This window comes from Panulirus ornatus, chromosome 43, assembly GCF_036320965.1.
Source record: "Panulirus ornatus isolate Po-2019 chromosome 43, ASM3632096v1, whole genome shotgun sequence".
Taxonomy (NCBI): Eukaryota; Metazoa; Arthropoda; class Malacostraca; order Decapoda; family Palinuridae; genus Panulirus; species Panulirus ornatus.
The window spans coordinates 31,901,180-31,918,046 of NC_092266.1; the positions used below are offsets into that span (position 1 = coordinate 31,901,180).

General features: G+C 38.5%; 1 protein-coding gene across 1 annotated transcript in view; it reads right to left on the bottom strand.

Annotated features, from left to right (window-relative positions):
• Positions 1-4,374: 4,374 nt before the first annotated feature.
• The window catches only part of LOC139762513 (choline transporter-like 1), a 36,563-nt gene continuing 24,070 nt past the window's right edge, over positions 4,375-16,867 (bottom strand). Inside the window, exons 9-15 of the mRNA XM_071687493.1 lie at positions 13,360-13,546; positions 12,156-12,266; positions 9,137-9,290; positions 7,883-8,029; positions 6,632-6,785; positions 6,073-6,294; positions 4,375-5,170 (exon numbers count right to left, since the gene is read on the bottom strand). Of these exons, the coding sequence (XP_071543594.1) occupies positions 4,973-5,170; positions 6,073-6,294; positions 6,632-6,785; positions 7,883-8,029; positions 9,137-9,290; positions 12,156-12,266; positions 13,360-13,546 (1,173 nt within the window). The 3' untranslated portion in view covers positions 4,375-4,972. The remainder of the gene's footprint in view (positions 5,171-6,072; positions 6,295-6,631; positions 6,786-7,882; positions 8,030-9,136; positions 9,291-12,155; positions 12,267-13,359; positions 13,547-16,867) is intronic.

Here is a 16,867-nt window from a genome sequence, read left to right on the forward strand (position 1 = left end):
ATCAATGAAAAAGTTTTGATTAAAACTTAACAGAATGAAAAATCACTAACTAAATTTACTGGCTACTAGTTCCTCACTAAAGTTCTGATTATACACTTGTCTTAAGTGTTCTGTGAGGGCCTCACCATGTATGGGGGCTCAGGTTTTGATGCATTTATACAATATAGCCAAAGATTGGTTATGAGCAAATGAAGCCATTGTCTGTCTGTTCCTGGCACTACTTCACTATGGGAAATGGCAAACAAGCATGAAAATAAAAATTAAGTGCATAGTTCACACTACATTCTGTTAAGGTAATGTTTTACTTCTCATCACTAACAATTAAACACTAGTTATCACGATGGTTAAGGAACAAAAAGACTTTAAAAAGACCTTAAGTGTACATCCTATACTTGGAACTACTGGTATCCTAAAGAGGAAAAATCAGGACATCCTTTACTAAAAGTGTAAATATATACAATAACTGATTATTACTTGTGACCTAGAGGAAACTAAGATAGCTGCACATTAACATTTGACACAGCAGCAGCTCAAAGGTATCTGCATATCTCTATTTTTTAATGCTGTGAATATTCAAAAATAATACTAATATGTGTAAAAATAAAACTAATAACTAATCCTTCAATCACTATAAGAATTATAAGTTGAGTCACTTACGACAGCAAAAGAGAAACATAATTTACAAAGTATCCAATATGCAAAATAAATTTGCCTTTAAAATCAGTATGAAAGAGTATTTCACATCACATTCTTAAACAAACAGATCTATTGCCAGAATGAATACATAAAAGTTAGAATACTTTACCTCTGGTCACCTGCTGCATTAAAACAATTCCAATCACAAGTGTATTTCTAAAAGTGGTTTCTTCTCATGTGAATAGTTTTCACAATCTGCAGTGACAGGTATGAAGAGCCAACCAAAAGGCCAAGTAAAATCTTGGGAATTTTTCTTTATAATAACAAAGCCAAATTTCAAATATTTCTAATTCAAATGCTCTGTTGAGGGACTGAAATACTACTTTTTGCAGCAAGAAAAATGTATATAACAAATGAACTTCACATATTTAAATCCTTAAGCTGTTAAAGTTCAGTCAAGTGTTACCACAATGCACTGCATATTATTAACAATCACTTAAGTATTTGTCCTATGCATGTGGCTCAACAGTAACTTACCACATCCAATCAAAAATTACAGTTATAAGTGCAACAGAGCATGCAATGACCAGCCAAAAGCAAAGTAAAACATGAATTAAAAACAAGACTGGACACCATCAAAAGCAACTCCACATTGCTTAATAAGACATTTACATTACTCTTAACATCAGAACTAATAAGTAACACTAACAGTGTTTGCACCAAGTAGACTACTTCTTTTACATTAATGTAACTACTAACATTGGAGATCGTTTAGCTTACCATAACCACAACATAGAGAGCAGTAGATACAAAGCTACTATGACAAAAATCAACTTACAAAATGGTATGGATTTAGGTATTAACCATAAGATATGAAGCATAGTTTAGACATGTTATGATTCAACATGCATACATGCAACAAGCACAAATATAAACTGTAACAAAAATATCTGAAACTGTTCTCTGTAGGGAGCTATTTCCATATTCATACACCAAAAACTTGTACTTTCTTCAGCAATCCTGGTAAATTTTGTTCGTTACATGGCAAAGGGTGTACATCTTAATTCAATTCAAGACTACAGATGCATATTTTTTCTGCCGCTTTGTTTTACGAAGACTTTCGGCACAAGCTCACTTAGAATTATTTCAAGTAATTGATCTAATGTCAAAAATTTCACAAACAATACACAATCTCTATTGTAAATTTATATTGACTTCAATAATAGAATAAAATTTTTGCACCTGATACAAGTTATTTATATATATTTATCTATTTATTTATTATACTTTGTCGCTGTCTCCCGCGTTTGCGAGGTAGCGCAAGGAAACAGACGAAAGAAATGGCCCAACCCCCCCCCATACACATGTATATACATACGTCCACACATGCAAATATACATACCTACACAGCTTTCATTGGTTTACCCCAGACGCTTCACATGCCTTGATTCAATCCACTGACAGCACGTCAACCCCGGTATACCACATCGCTCCAATTCACTCTATTCCTTGCCCTCCTTTCACCCTCCTGCATGTTCAGGCCCCGATCACACAAAATCTTTTTCACTCCATCTTTCCACCTCCAATTTGGTCTCCCTCTTCTCCTCGTTCCCTCCACCTCCGACACATATATCCTCTTGGTCAATCTTTCCTCACTCATTCTCTCCATGTGCCCAAACCACTTCAAAACACCCTCTTCTGCTCTCTCAACCACGCTCTTTTTATTTCCACACATCTCTCTTACCCTTACGTTACTCACTCGATCAAACCACCTCACACCACACATTGTCCTCAAACATCTCATTTCCAGCACATCCATCCTCCTGCGCACAACTCTATCCATAGCCCACGCCTCGCAACCATACAACATTGTTGGAACCATTATTCCTTCAAACATACCCATTTTTGCTTTCCGAGATAATGTTCTCGACTTCCACACATTCTTCAAGGCCCCCAGAATTTTCGCCCCCTCCCCCACCCTATGATCCACTTCCACTTCCATGGTTCCATCCGCTGCCAGATCGACTCCCAGATATCTAAAACACTTCACTTCCTCCAGTTTTTCTCCATTCAAACTCACCTCCCAATTGACTTGACCCTCAACCCTACTGTACCTAATAACCTTGCTCTTATTCACATTTACTCTTAACTTTCTTCTTCCACACACTTTACCAAACTCAGTCACCAGCTTCTGCAGTTTCTCACATGAATCAGCCACCAGCGCTGTATCATCAGCGAACAACAACTGACTCACTTCCCAAGCTCTCTCATCCCCAACAGACTTCATACTTTATATATATATATATATATATATATATATATATATATATATATATATATATATATATATATATATATATATCCTTGGGGATAGGGGATTAAGAATACTTCCCACGTATTCCCTGCGTGTCGTAGAAGGCAACTAAAAGGGGAGGGAGCGGGGGGCTGGAAATCCTCCCCTCTCGTTTTTTTTAATTTTCCAAAAGAAGGAAGAGAGGGGGCCAGGTGAGGATATTCCAAAAAAGGCCCAGTCCTCTGTTCTTAACGCTACCTCGCTAACGCGGGAAATGGCTAATAGTTTAAAACAAAAAAAAAAGATATATATATATATATATATATATTCATTTCTTTCAAACTATTCGCCATTTCCCACATTAGCGAGGTAGCGCTAAGAACAGAGGACAGGGCCTTTGAGGGAATATCCTCACCTGGCCCCCTTCTCTGTTTCTTCTTTTGGAAAATTAAAGAAAAAAAAAAAATGAGGGACGGATTTCCAGCCCACTGCTCCCTCCCCTTTTAGTCGCCTTCTACGACACACAGGGAATACGTGGGAAGTATTCTTTCTTCCCTATCCCCAGGGATATATATATATATAGGGTAAGAGAGATGTGTGGTAATAAAAAGAGTGTTGTTGAGAGAGCAGAAGAGGGTGTTTTGAAATGGTTTGGTCACATGGAGAGAATGAGTCAGGAAAGATTGACAAAGAGGATATATGTGTCAGAGGTGGAGGGAACGAGGAGAAGTGGGAGACCAAATTGGAGGTGGAAAGATGGAGTGACAAAGATTTTGTGTGATCGGGGCCTGAACATGCAGGAGGGTGAAAGGAAGGCAAGGAATAGAGTGAATTGGATCGATGTGGTATACCGGGGTTGACGTGCTGTCAGTGGATTGAATCAGGGCATGTGAAGCATCTGGGGTGAACCATGGAAAGCTGTGTAGGTATGTATATTTGCGTGTGTGGACGTATGTATATACATGTGTACGGGGGTGGGTTGGGCCATTTCTTTCGTCTGTTTCCTTGCGCTACCTCGCAAAGGCGGGAGACAGCGGCAAAAAAAAAAAATATATATATATATATATATATATATATATTTCTTTCAAACTATTCGCCATTTCCCGCGTTAGCGAGGTAGCGTTAGGAACAGAGGACTGGGCCTTTTTTGGAATATCCTCACCTGGCCCCCTCTGTTCCTTCTTTTGGAAAATTAAAAAAAAAAAAAAAACGAGAGGGGAGGATTTCCAGCCCCCCGCTCCCTCCCCTTTTAGTCGCCTTCTACGACACGCAGGGAATACGTGGGAAGTATTCTTAATCCCCTATATATATATATGTATACACACACACATCTTGAACTTCCTGATTCTAGTTCATGTACACTTTTGCAATCAGTCAAAAGAAAAATACTGTACAGGAAATCTAAATATGCTGATTATCATGAAGGCAAAACATTAATAAGGCAATAACAAAAATTTTTTTTATGGAAATATATATATCACATTTCATAGATCACAGACCTAAAATATTTACAGAGTTACAAAATAATTAAGAAATATTGTGATCAATATCATAAATTCTCAGTAATATGACCTGTCCTCCTGTACTAGTAGTGAAAAAGGCAAGTGTGCTTGACTGCAACAAGCATAGAAATTTCTTCTCTCAATACAGATGGGCTATGGTATCTCAATAAGACACCTCAGATAAAATTCAGATCATTAAGGTACCAATGCTTATGCAGGGATCTAAATAAAATATTTCATTACAAATTTTGATTCGCTAAACCAAAAAAAAAAGGCAGTAATATCTTTTGCTTCTGTCTTCCAGATATTCCCCAGACCTAGGAATAAGAACTATCAAAACAATAATCTTAATAAATAAGATAATACTTTGGTACCACATCCTGCAATGCCCTTTTATATCTACACTTCTGGATGTATACTGTAAAAAAAAAAAAAAAAAAAAAAACTATGCTGCTCCTGGATATGCATTATATATCCAGTTAAAGAAATTTAATTTCAAATAATGTCTGATGAAGCAAACACCACTTTAAGTAAATCACACTTAAACAGTTCCTTCTTTAAACCTGATTGTTTCAGGTGGGTCTCGTCTTCGAGATTTTCGAGAATTTTTCCTGTCAATGTCCTCATGTTTGACCATAAACTCATACAGTTCTTTGTCAGCAACCAATTCCCGACCATCTGTAGTGTCATATGTGTTGTAGTCATCAGAGAAGCACAAGAACAATGTATCAACTGCCATCTGAAATATAAGTAATTGGCTAAATATCTTGTTCTTGTTCAGCCCATCGTTTCTTACCAAATCTAGTCAAAGATGAAAGTAGGTTACTGCATTAACTGAACCTATGCTCTTAAATGAACAAACACTGCATAAGTATTACAGTCGTCCTACATATTGCTCGATCTTTAGATTGGTACCATCTTAAATAGAGTTAAATGAGTTTCTTAAATGTTCCTGAGCTTTGTTGTGGAATTCAGATGAGAATAACTGAAAAGGATAAGATTGAGATGGAAGTCTTCTCAAGAAAAGGAATATGAACTTCAAATGGGCAGCAACCTCTCTAGGGGTCATAGATTCTCTTTTTTCATTTTTTGTTCTGCAGTAACGAGTGCCTATGCAAAGAAGGAAGGAGGTATAGGAAAAACCAGCCTTGAAATGGAGAATTTTTCTCCAGAGAATCAGAGGTGCTGGGCATTTGGCTTTTGTGTTAAAGGCTTTACTCATATACATATATTATGGTGACACCTGGCCTTGAATGAAATACTGAAGGGTCAAAAGAAGTAGACAGAAAAAGGGAAGATAACAGAGCGAGTTTTTGATGGTGTGAAAAGCTTGCATTATAAAGAAGAAAGGACATAATTGCTGGAAATGACATTATGAAGTAAACAGTTCCACAGCAACATGGTATAAAGTACCTAAGAAAAATTCAATCACCCAATAAGATATTTTTGCTACTCATTCCGGAAATGACTTGATACTCAATTCTTATAGCTATATTCTGACATCTTTTATGAGTCTTTCTGTAAGCTAAATGATCATATGACAAAAGTACACATGCATGTGTTAAATATAGGCATGAGAACAAGGATGAATGCCATCTCAAATTACTCTACCTTTAATTCAAAATGTTTACCTAGTCTTACCTCATAGACAGAAAAGACACAATGTGTAATGAAGAATGCAAACACAGCTGTAACAATAAGTGGTATAGCATAGAGGTGAAGAGTGGGGTCAGCATGCAGCACTGGGAGAGCGATGCAGCATACAATTCCTGTCACAGCTACTTTGGCCAAGAACAGTGTCAAGTCACCAACACTGTTCACTGTGGCCACCTGCAGCATGTTAGTTAGCACCACACGCCAAGCCTGCCCAACAAGACAAACAAAGATATTCTTTACCAATGTTGCACATGAAATGATTATTTCACAGCAAAAAAAGATAATGTTCAGACAAATATATATCTTTTGGGCTATTGTTTTCTGGCCCTACAGTTGACAATCAATCCAAAGAGTAATTTTCAGGCTAATTCAAACTTTTCAAGCCTGGGTTTTTAATCATGCAAAAAAATCAACTTTATAAGAACCATATGAAATCTGGTAAATTGTTAGCTATGCAAATATGTGAACAACCAAAAATAGAAAAACTTTCTAGGTCATGAAGAAGATAAAGACATCTTAAAAACAGATCACAAGAAATACGTACAATTTTGGCAGAGGTGCAGAATGCAGTCCCTCTGGTAGCTGTGACGGTGTAAGCATTGTGGTTCATGTATTTAAGGAAGTGTTCAAAGCACCAAAGGCAACAGCAACAAAGTCTAAGACCACACCGTGCACAGCTATGTTCAGGATCCTTACACCTGAAGAAAGCATAAATTTGGAAGCCAATAATATGTGAAGAATCAAGAATTCATCAAAACAAAAGCTGACATTTAATACCAAATCTCACTAATAAATGACAAAATCCCACATCAAATAGGGCAATGTAGCACAAGGCTTAAACTTGAAAATGACATGATCACAGCAACCCATTAAACCAGCCCAGCCTAGCAATCAAACTAAGGCCTGATATGGAGTTGTGCATGTGGAGTTAATTTAACAATATGGTGCACCCAACAACAACAATTTAAAGGTTGTAAAAGTTGTTCGACCTTAAGAAGTATCCCCTTTACCCAGATCTTTTGGGTTGTGAAATTATCCTTACATCACTTTTCAACCCTCTGACTGCAGTAGTCCTAATATCCACAGTACAGACACTGCATGCTGGAGATTCTCAAATGTTTTAAACAATACATCCATAAGTTTGTTACTATGATTAATGAGAATATAACTTGGAAAAACTGTTTGTGTAGGCAATGCACCCTTAACTTATACTGCTCTGCTGCCAGGTGTATGAGATACAACAGGAGTACTGTCAAGCACATGCAGTGAAATCTGTAGTAATTTTGAAGGTGTTTTCAACACGAATATGATTACAGGTTTTCATCAACAATATCTATTATGTAAGTTTCACATCACAAATTATAGCATATTAAGGCAAAAATCTTGTAGAAGCCTGTTATTTCTGTACAAAATGACCAGCATATGGAAAAAAAAAATTAGGCTGTGGCTTCTGATATCAATGCAAGAGATGAAATTACAAGCATTAATGGCTGTATACTTCACCTTGAGACAGACAAAGAGCATAACACCCATACAATGTTGTTTCCAATGTTTAGGTATTAAAGAAAAAAAAATGCTGCATCTATGCCAATGTATCCTACACTTAGGTTTTATGTGCAATTATTGGAGAATGTATTCAACACTATGGTGCATCCTAAATTCAGGTTTTACATGTAAGTGATGTGAATGGAGACTGTTTCCCTTAAACAAGGTAACTTACAAACCTTATGATTTGTAGATGACTTTAACCATACTTAAACACAAAAATTAGGTTCAGTAATGTAATATGACTTACTTCTTTGTAATCCACTGTATAATCAGCCTCGGTAGCTTACAAATGGTAATAAGCAGTGACCCTTTTGCTACAGTGCCCAGGTGGTACAGCAGAAGAGTTCGCCAAGACCACCATACAGGGTGCCTCACTTTTCCACGACCTTCCTGTCTGTGGCCAGAGAATGAGAAACAAATGTCAAAATCAGATAGTAAATTAATCTCATATGTTGTCTTGCATAAAATGTGTTAAAAAAAATACTTTCAGCTAACGATGAATGCCAAATTACTCAGAACATCCATTAATATGGATCCCTGATTTGCATGTATTTTTAAGTGACCCACAACATAAAACTGCATGTATCCATCTCCTACATTACAGACATTACACTGATATTCACTTGGAAATGTGCTGAGCTATTTCAAGACTTTCATAGTGAGTGTCAATCAGCTAACTCCAACTATACAGTATCCTAACCCTAAACAAAGGGAAACAAAATTACATTTAGTGCTTCCAATTTTATGGCTGAGTGATCTATGCAGAAATTTTACAAGCATTTCAGTTTTCAAAACCTTTAAATGGTCAAGTTCTATCACAGTGAAACTTGCTGCCATCAAAACTTATTTTCATAATGTGTAACTAGCAATTACATTCTTAAATGTATAACAGTTTCAATTATGATATGGTTCTTCTTGTTAACGTGCAAGTTTAAACATACATATTTAAAGATATAGCGGTCTCTCCCTCACTTCCCACTTTGGTTATTTTCTGCACAACACAACATTTCAACAAAACTTTCTGTAAATTTTTCATCAATTTTGCACCTTTCTGCTAGAAACATGAATCACACTACTGCACAGCATATGCCAAACATATTGCTTAGTCTATTGATCAAACAGTGATGCATGATCATCCAAAAGGCAGTGGGCTGCTTGACTGTCCTTTGTATTCCATAGCCCTGTCAACTGCAACTCACCATAAGCAAATTTGCATTCAACATCAGAATTAACCTTAACATCCAAAAAAAAGGAAGTAAAAAAATTGTAAGTGCCAGGCTTTCATCACTACTCTTTTTTAATACATATGACGTTTGAACTTTTTTTCATACCTATGGCACATGATCCCATTCGAAAATGATCTCATGGTCTGTACCTGTGGACCTGGATGATTGTATAATGCAATTAACCAGTAAATTGGATAGTTGGTTATGCTGGCAAGGAAGAAATGAGGCTCACTAGATACTTTTTAGCCATTTAAAACCTCATGATACATGCTAACCTTGAGAAATACCAAGTAGACACAGCTGAAGCAATAATCATCTGTTGGCATGCAAGGATGAATTCTGCCACCCACACCAGTCCTATTACCCACACCCACCACAGATTGCGCACCCATGTGGGATCCATATACTGCAAGACTTGCTGTGGAGTACCTGTGGATGTACACATAAATGAAAAACTGATAAGAGGTTACTTTTAATCATGAACTATTGAAAATTCAAATGAGCCTTTTTTGGTGCAAATCAAAGTATATCTATCTATCCCAACAAAGACCTACAAAGTACAACCTTCGTCTTATTGCTAAAGGTTTCACAGAATCTTCCGTACCAATGGTCCATACTCTAATTACATGCCTCCATTTCTCAATTTATACTATCAGAGAACTTATCAGCTCTGCCTAGTTGCTATGTTTGTTTCTCTTTGAAACCTGTCTCCCCTTGGATCCCCCAAACTCAAGCAATATGTGATCACTTATTCTAAGTTGTGTATCATACTTAATAAGTTCAATTTTCAAGTTACAATGCGTATAAGAGAAAGGTGCAAGAGGTGAAAAAAAGGGCAAATGAGAGTTGGGGTGAGAGACTATCAGTAAATTTTAGGGAGAATAAAAAGATGTTCTGGAAGGAGGTAAATAGGGTGCGTAAGACAAGGGAGCAAATGGGAACTTCAGTGAAGGGCGTAAATGGGGAGGTGATAACAAGTAGTGGTGATGTGAGAAGGAGATGGAATGAGTATTTTGAAGGTTTGTTGAATGTGTCTGATGACAGAGTGGCAGATATAGGGTGTTTGGGTCGAGGTGGTGTGCAAAGTGAGAGGGTTAGGGAAAATGATTTGGTAAACAGAGAAGAGGTAGTAAAAGCTTTGCGGAAGATGAAAGCCGGCAAGGCAGCAGGTTTGGATGGTATTGCAGTGGAATTTATTAAAAAAGGGGGTGACTGTATTGTTGACTGGTTGGTAAGGTTATTTAATGTATGTATGACTCATGGTGAGGTGCCTGAGGATTGGCGGAATGCGTGCATAGTGCCATTGTACAAAGGCAAAGGGGATAAGAGTGAGTGCTCAAATTACAGAGGCATAAGTTTGTTGAGTATTCCTGGTAAATTATATGGGAGGGTATTGATTGAGAGGGTGAAGGCATGTACGGAGCATCAGATTGGGGAAGAGCAGTGTGGTTTCAGAAGTGGGAGAGGATGTGTGGATCAGGTGTTTGCTTTGAAGAATGTATGTGAGAAATACTTAGAAAAGCAAATGGATTTGTATGTAGCATTTATGGATCTGGAGAAGGCATATGATAGAGTTGATAGAGATGCTCTGTGGAAGGTATTAAGAATATATGGTGTGGGAGGCAAGTTGTTAGAAGCAGTGAAAAGTTTTTATCGGGGATGTAAGGCATGTGTACGTGTAGGAAGAGAGGAAAGTGATTGGTTCTCAGTGAATGTAGGTTTGCGGCAGGGGTGTGTGATGTCTCCATGGTTGTTTAATTTGTTTATGGATGGGGTTGTTAGGGAGGTAAATGCAAGAGTCTTGGAAAGAGGGGCAAGTATGAGGTCTGTTGGGGATGAGAGAGCTTGGGAAGTGAGTCAGTTGTTGTTCGCTGATGATACAGCGCTGGTGGCGGATTCATGTGAGAAACTGCAGAAGCTGGTGACGGAGTTTGGTAAAGTGTGTGGAAGAAGAAAGTTAAGAGTAAATGTGAATAAGAGCAAGGTTATTAGGTACAGTAGGGTTGAGGGTCAAGTCAATTGGGAGGTGAGTTTGAATGGAGAAAAACTGGAGGAAGTGAAGTGTTTTAGATATCTGGGAGTGGATCTGTCAGCGGATGGAACCATGGAAGCGGAAGTGGATCATAGGGTGGGGGAGGGGGCGAAAATTTTGGGATGCTTGAAAAATTTGTGGAAGTCGAGAACATTATCCCGGAAAGCAAAAATGGGTATGTTTGAAGGAATAGTGGTTCCAACAATGTTGTATGGTTGCGAGGCGTGGGCTATGGATAGAGTTGTGCGCAGGAGGATGGATGTGCTGGAAATGAGATGTTTGAGGACAATGTGTGGTGTGAGGTGGTTTGATCGAGTAAGTAACGTAAGGGTAAGAGAGATGTGTGGAAATAAAAAGAGCGTGGTTGAGAGAGCAGAAGAGGGTGTTTTGAAATGGTTTGGGCACATGGAGAGAATGAGTGAGGAAAGATTGACCAAGAGGATATATGTGTCGGAGGTGGAGGGAACGAGGAGAAGAGGGAGACCAAATTGGAGGTGGAAAGATGGAGTGAAAAGGATTTTGTGTGATCGGGGCCTGAACATGCAGGAGGGTGAAAGGAGGGCAAGGAATAGAGTGAATTGGAGCGATGTGGTATACAGGGGTTGACGTGCTGTCAGTGGATTGAATCAAGGCATGTGAAGCGTCCGGGGTAAACCATGGAAAGCTGTGTAGGTATGTATATTTGCGTGTGTGGACGTGTGTATGTACATGTGTATGGGGAGGGTTGGGCCATTTCTTTCGTCTGTTTCCTTGCGCTACCTCGCAAACGCGGGAGACAGCGACAAAGTATAAAAAAAAAAAAAAAAAAAAAAAAAAAAAAAATGCGTATAAACAAGGTCTAACTGGGATAATGTATCAACCCCCCTGGCTGTCATATGCTTCGTGAACTAATAATACAGGAAATCTTTCGTAACACATTCTATGAACTTGCATTTCCATGTCTAGCTCCAGCAGAATCTATTCTGCTAAAATCTGCCTCTAAAAATAACTATAACAAAGAAAAAACGTAACACTTCAAACAGTCATGGAAAATGGTTTATGTGAAATTATAAAAGCTACATTGAGATATTGAGATAAAGGACCTGGTCACATAGAAGGCACTACTGAGTGAGTAGAGGTTGCAAAAAGGCTGATTATCATAGATATACAGAAGACAAATTTAACAACACAGAAAAGTCAAATGATATACTCAAAAGGATGTCCATAACACCCCTTTCGATGATATAAAATCTGAATTACAAAGCCAAATCAAAACTACTAACTCTTGGGTTGTACAGTGGTGAGATTAGTGGAACCTTCATTTAAACCATTGCCAGAACTGTTGCTAATAACCTCTTGATGAACTGACTGGAGACTGGCTATGCCCAAGTGTTCTGTTGGCAAGATGAAGTTTATTTCAATGGGGGTAAATATTTTTTGCAAATCATAAAGATCAAACATAAGAATTAATTAATCTTTTGATCTGCTGTTGTAAATTGGATTCATCTGTAATCAGTATGGGTGAACACCACTTACCCATGACCTGTCCAAATTAAATGACTGTGACTCTAATCATAGACAGTGAATAAAGAATAGTTCAAATATGTAAAGCTCAGTTTCTATTATATTTGAAATCAACAGAATAGTTCAAATTTGTAAAGATGAGTTTCTATTATATATAAAATCAACATCCTCGTTAAGTTAGGCAATAAATAGCAATGAGATGAGAATGCTCAACTCTGCAAAATGAGTGCATGAAATAAGTAATTTATAATTCTAAAGAAGAAATCTGCCCTATGAACCTTCTTTTGTATCCAAAAACTTTTCTGAATAATGGGTCACAGCATATTCTATAACAGAATTACAAAATAATCCTCACATTTCAATGTCCTAAACTCTTTTTTAAAGAAAACCACAAAAAGTTAAAAAGAAGACCTGATTAAAATTTCAGACTTCAAGAGTACACTTAGCTCCTAAGTTAAGGACTCCAGTGTTATCATAATCTGATATTCATTTATTGCAAGGAAACCCATAAGCATCCTCAATCTCAAGGATAACATTCACTATTTTGAAGAAATACAGGTAAAGAAGTATTAAACAAAAGATCCTATGCATGTTCTTGTTATCTATATGCAAATATATCAAGAATTCCTATACATATGTATCCTACTAACAGAGACTCTGAAGCAAACAATTAGGAACTTGCTTATCCTATCTCAATATACAACTAACAACAACTTGCAGCTGAAGGCAATTCTATGATCAACAAGAGTCTGTCATACAGTAAGGTAATACTACAAAATTAATGAATTTTCTGATAGCTACTTAAATTTCATTTAGTGTTCACTTTGCAGTCTCTTTAGGTCAAATGGATTATGACAAATTAGCCTTTCCATCAAAAGATTAATTTTTCTGTATTTTATATCTTTATCAAATCCCTACTACCCACAAAACAGCATGGAGAAACCAACAGTATGTCAAACTTACTAGCAGTAGCAAGGGACACCATCACCCACACCCATACAAAAAAGAATGCCAGCAATACAAAGAATGTAATAACAGGCTGCAGGAGAAGTGTTGGGTGATGAGTGAGGCATCCACCAGCATGCTTGAACAACTCTGCAACCATGGAGATGTGTGGGCGTACATAAACCACCAGGGCAATTAGTGCAACCTGTTGATTGAAAAATATATACTTTTTCATTTCCAATTATGGTATATATTAAATATCATACTTGATCACCGTTTCCGGCATTAGCGAGGTAGCCCATCCTCTACTATACTCATATATATGTATATGTGAGTGAGTGAATTGAAACGGTGTGGTATACCAGGGTCGATGTGCTGTCAATGGATTGAACCAGGGCATGTGAAGCATCTGGGGTAAACCATGAAAGGGTCTCTGGGGCCAGATGTGGAAAGGGAGCTATGGTTTCAGTGCATTACACACAACAGCAAGAAACTGAGTGTGAATGAATGTGGCCTTTTTTGTCTTTTCCTGCTGCTACCTTGCTGGGGTGTGTGTGTGTGTGTGCTATTTCATGCGTGGCGTGGTGGCAACAGGAATGGATGAAGGCAGCAATATACGTACACATACATACATATACATATCAACATATACATACATAGACATATATACACATATACATATTCATACTTGCTTGCCTTCAATCCACTCCCTCACCGCACAGGAAACAGTATTGCCAGCCCCTGCTTTAGCAAGGCAGAGCCTAGAAAACAGACAAATAAGGCCACATTCGTTCACACATGGTCTTTAGCTATCATGTGTAATGCACCAACACCACAGCTCCCTATCCACATCCAGGCTCCACAGACCTCTCCATGGTTTACCCAAGATGTTTCACATGCCCTGGTTCAGTCCACAGACAGCACTCAACCCCTGGTATACCACATCGTTCCAATTCACTCTATTCCTTGCATGCCTCTCACCCTCTTGCATGTTCAGGGCATTATCGCTCAAAATCTTTTTCACTTCATCTTTCCACCTCCAATTTGGTTTCCTGCTTCTTGTTCCCTCCACCTCTGACACACATATCCTCTTTGCAAACCTTTCCTTACTCATTCTCTCCATATGTCGAAACAATTTAAACACACCCTCTTCTCTCTCAACCACACTTTTTATTATCATACATCTCTCTTACCTTTTCATTACTTACTCGATCAAACCATCTTACACCACATATTGTCCTCAAACATCTCTGATGCAGGGGGTGGTGATTGGGTGTGGGAGAAGAGAAGATAATTTGTTATCTTTATTTTCTTTTCCTTCATGCAAGTGTGCTGTTTCCTATTAGGCAAGTTGGTGTCAGGAATGGATGAAGGCAAGGAAGTTTTAATACATATATGTGTATATATGTATGTGTATGCATATAGATCATTCACTAATACAGGTTAAAGTTTTTGGCTTCAAGTTTGGATGGTACTGGGTGATTGCAGAACACTTCAGGTTGGTATGATGATGTTAGTGTTAATTGTATGGTGGGACCTAAGGAACACAGCCTGTCATCTGGCCTCATATGTACTTGTGTGTGTGTGTGTGTGTGTGTGTGTGATTACTATTTGTTTATGGCAAAAGGGTTTTAAACTTGTGTTACCCCCATCTCTTAACCCTGTATATAGGTACCATGTCCTTATTCCTATGTGTATGAACACACACATACACCAACCTAAGCCAGGTACCCATTTATTGACCAGCACTGAACAAGGATGAACAGGTGGGTTGACTCGGGTAATTGATGTGCCCAGGATTTGAATTGGGGTGGGTCTCTGCATAAATAGGTGTGCAGAGCATTTACTTTATGTTCTGGTTACTAGAAGCTAATCTTTCATTAGTCTGCTTGTACTCAATAGGACTTAGACTGGAAAGTGTGAGACACCAAGCTTCTTTAACACAGAACACAAGAAATATTTATTTATTTATTTTATTTTGCTTTGTCGCTGTCTCCGTGTTAGCGAGGTAGCGCAAGGAAACAGATGAAAGAAATGGCCCAACCCAGCCATATACACATTTATATACATACACGTCCACAAACGCACATATACATACCTATACATCTCAACGTATACATATATATACACACACAGACATATACATATATACACATATACATAATTCATACTGTCTGCCTTTATTCATTCCCATCACCACCCTGCCACACATGAAATAACAACCCCCTCCCCCCTGATGTGCGTGAGGTAGCGATAGGAAAAGACAACAAGGGCCACATTCGTTCACACTCAGTCTCTAACTGTCATGTAATAATGCACCGAAACCACAGCTCCCTTTCCACATCCAGGCCCCACAGAACTTTCCATGGTTTACCCCAGATGCTTCACATGCCCTGGTTCAATCAATTGACAGCACATCGACCCTGTTATACCACATCGTTCCAATTCACTCTATTCCTTGCATGCCTTTCACCCTCCTGCATGTTCAGGCCCCGATCACTCAAAATCTTTTTCACGCCATCTTCCCACCTCTAATTTGGTCTCCCACTTCTCGTTCCCTCCACCTCCGACACATATATCCTCTTGGTCAATCTTTCCTCACTCATTCTCTCCATGTGACCAAACCATTTCAAAACACCCTCTTCTGCTCTCTCAACCACACTCTTTTTATTACCACACATCTCTCATACCTTATTATTACTTACTCGATCAAACCATCTCACACCACATATTGTCCTCAAACATCTCATCTCCAGCACATCCACCCTCCTCCGCACAACTCTATCCATAGCCCATGCCTCGCAACCATATAACATTGTTGGAACCACTATTCCTTCAAACATAGCCATTTTTGCTTTCTGAGATAATGTTCTCGACTTCCACATATTTTTCAATGCTCCCAGAGCTTTTGCCCCCTCCCCCACCCTATGATTCACTTCTGCTTCCATGGTTCCATCTGCTACCAAATCCACTCCCAGATATCTAAGACACTTCACTTCCTCCAGTTTTTCTCTTCAAACTTACCTCCCAATTGACTTGTCCCTCAACCCTACTGTACCTAATAACCTTGCTCTTATTCACATTTACTCTCAGCTTTCTTCCTTCACACACTTTACCAAACTCAGTCACCAGCTTCTGTAGTTTCTCACATGAGTCAGCCACCAGCGCTGTATCATCAGCGAACAACAACTGACTCACTTCCCAAGCTCTCTCATCCACAACAGACTGCATGCTTGCCCCTCTTTCCAACACTCTTGCATTCACCTCCCTAACAACCCCATCCATAAACAAATTAAACAACCACGGATGCATCACGCACCCCTGCCGCAAACCTACATTCACTGAGAACCAATCACTCTCCTCTCTTCCTAAACGTACACATGCCTTACATCCTCAATAAAAACTTTTCACTCCTTCTAACAACTTGCCTTCCACACCATATATTCTTAATACCTTCCACAGAGCATCTATATCAACTCTATCATGTGCCTTCTCCAGATCCATAAGTGCTACATACAAATCCATT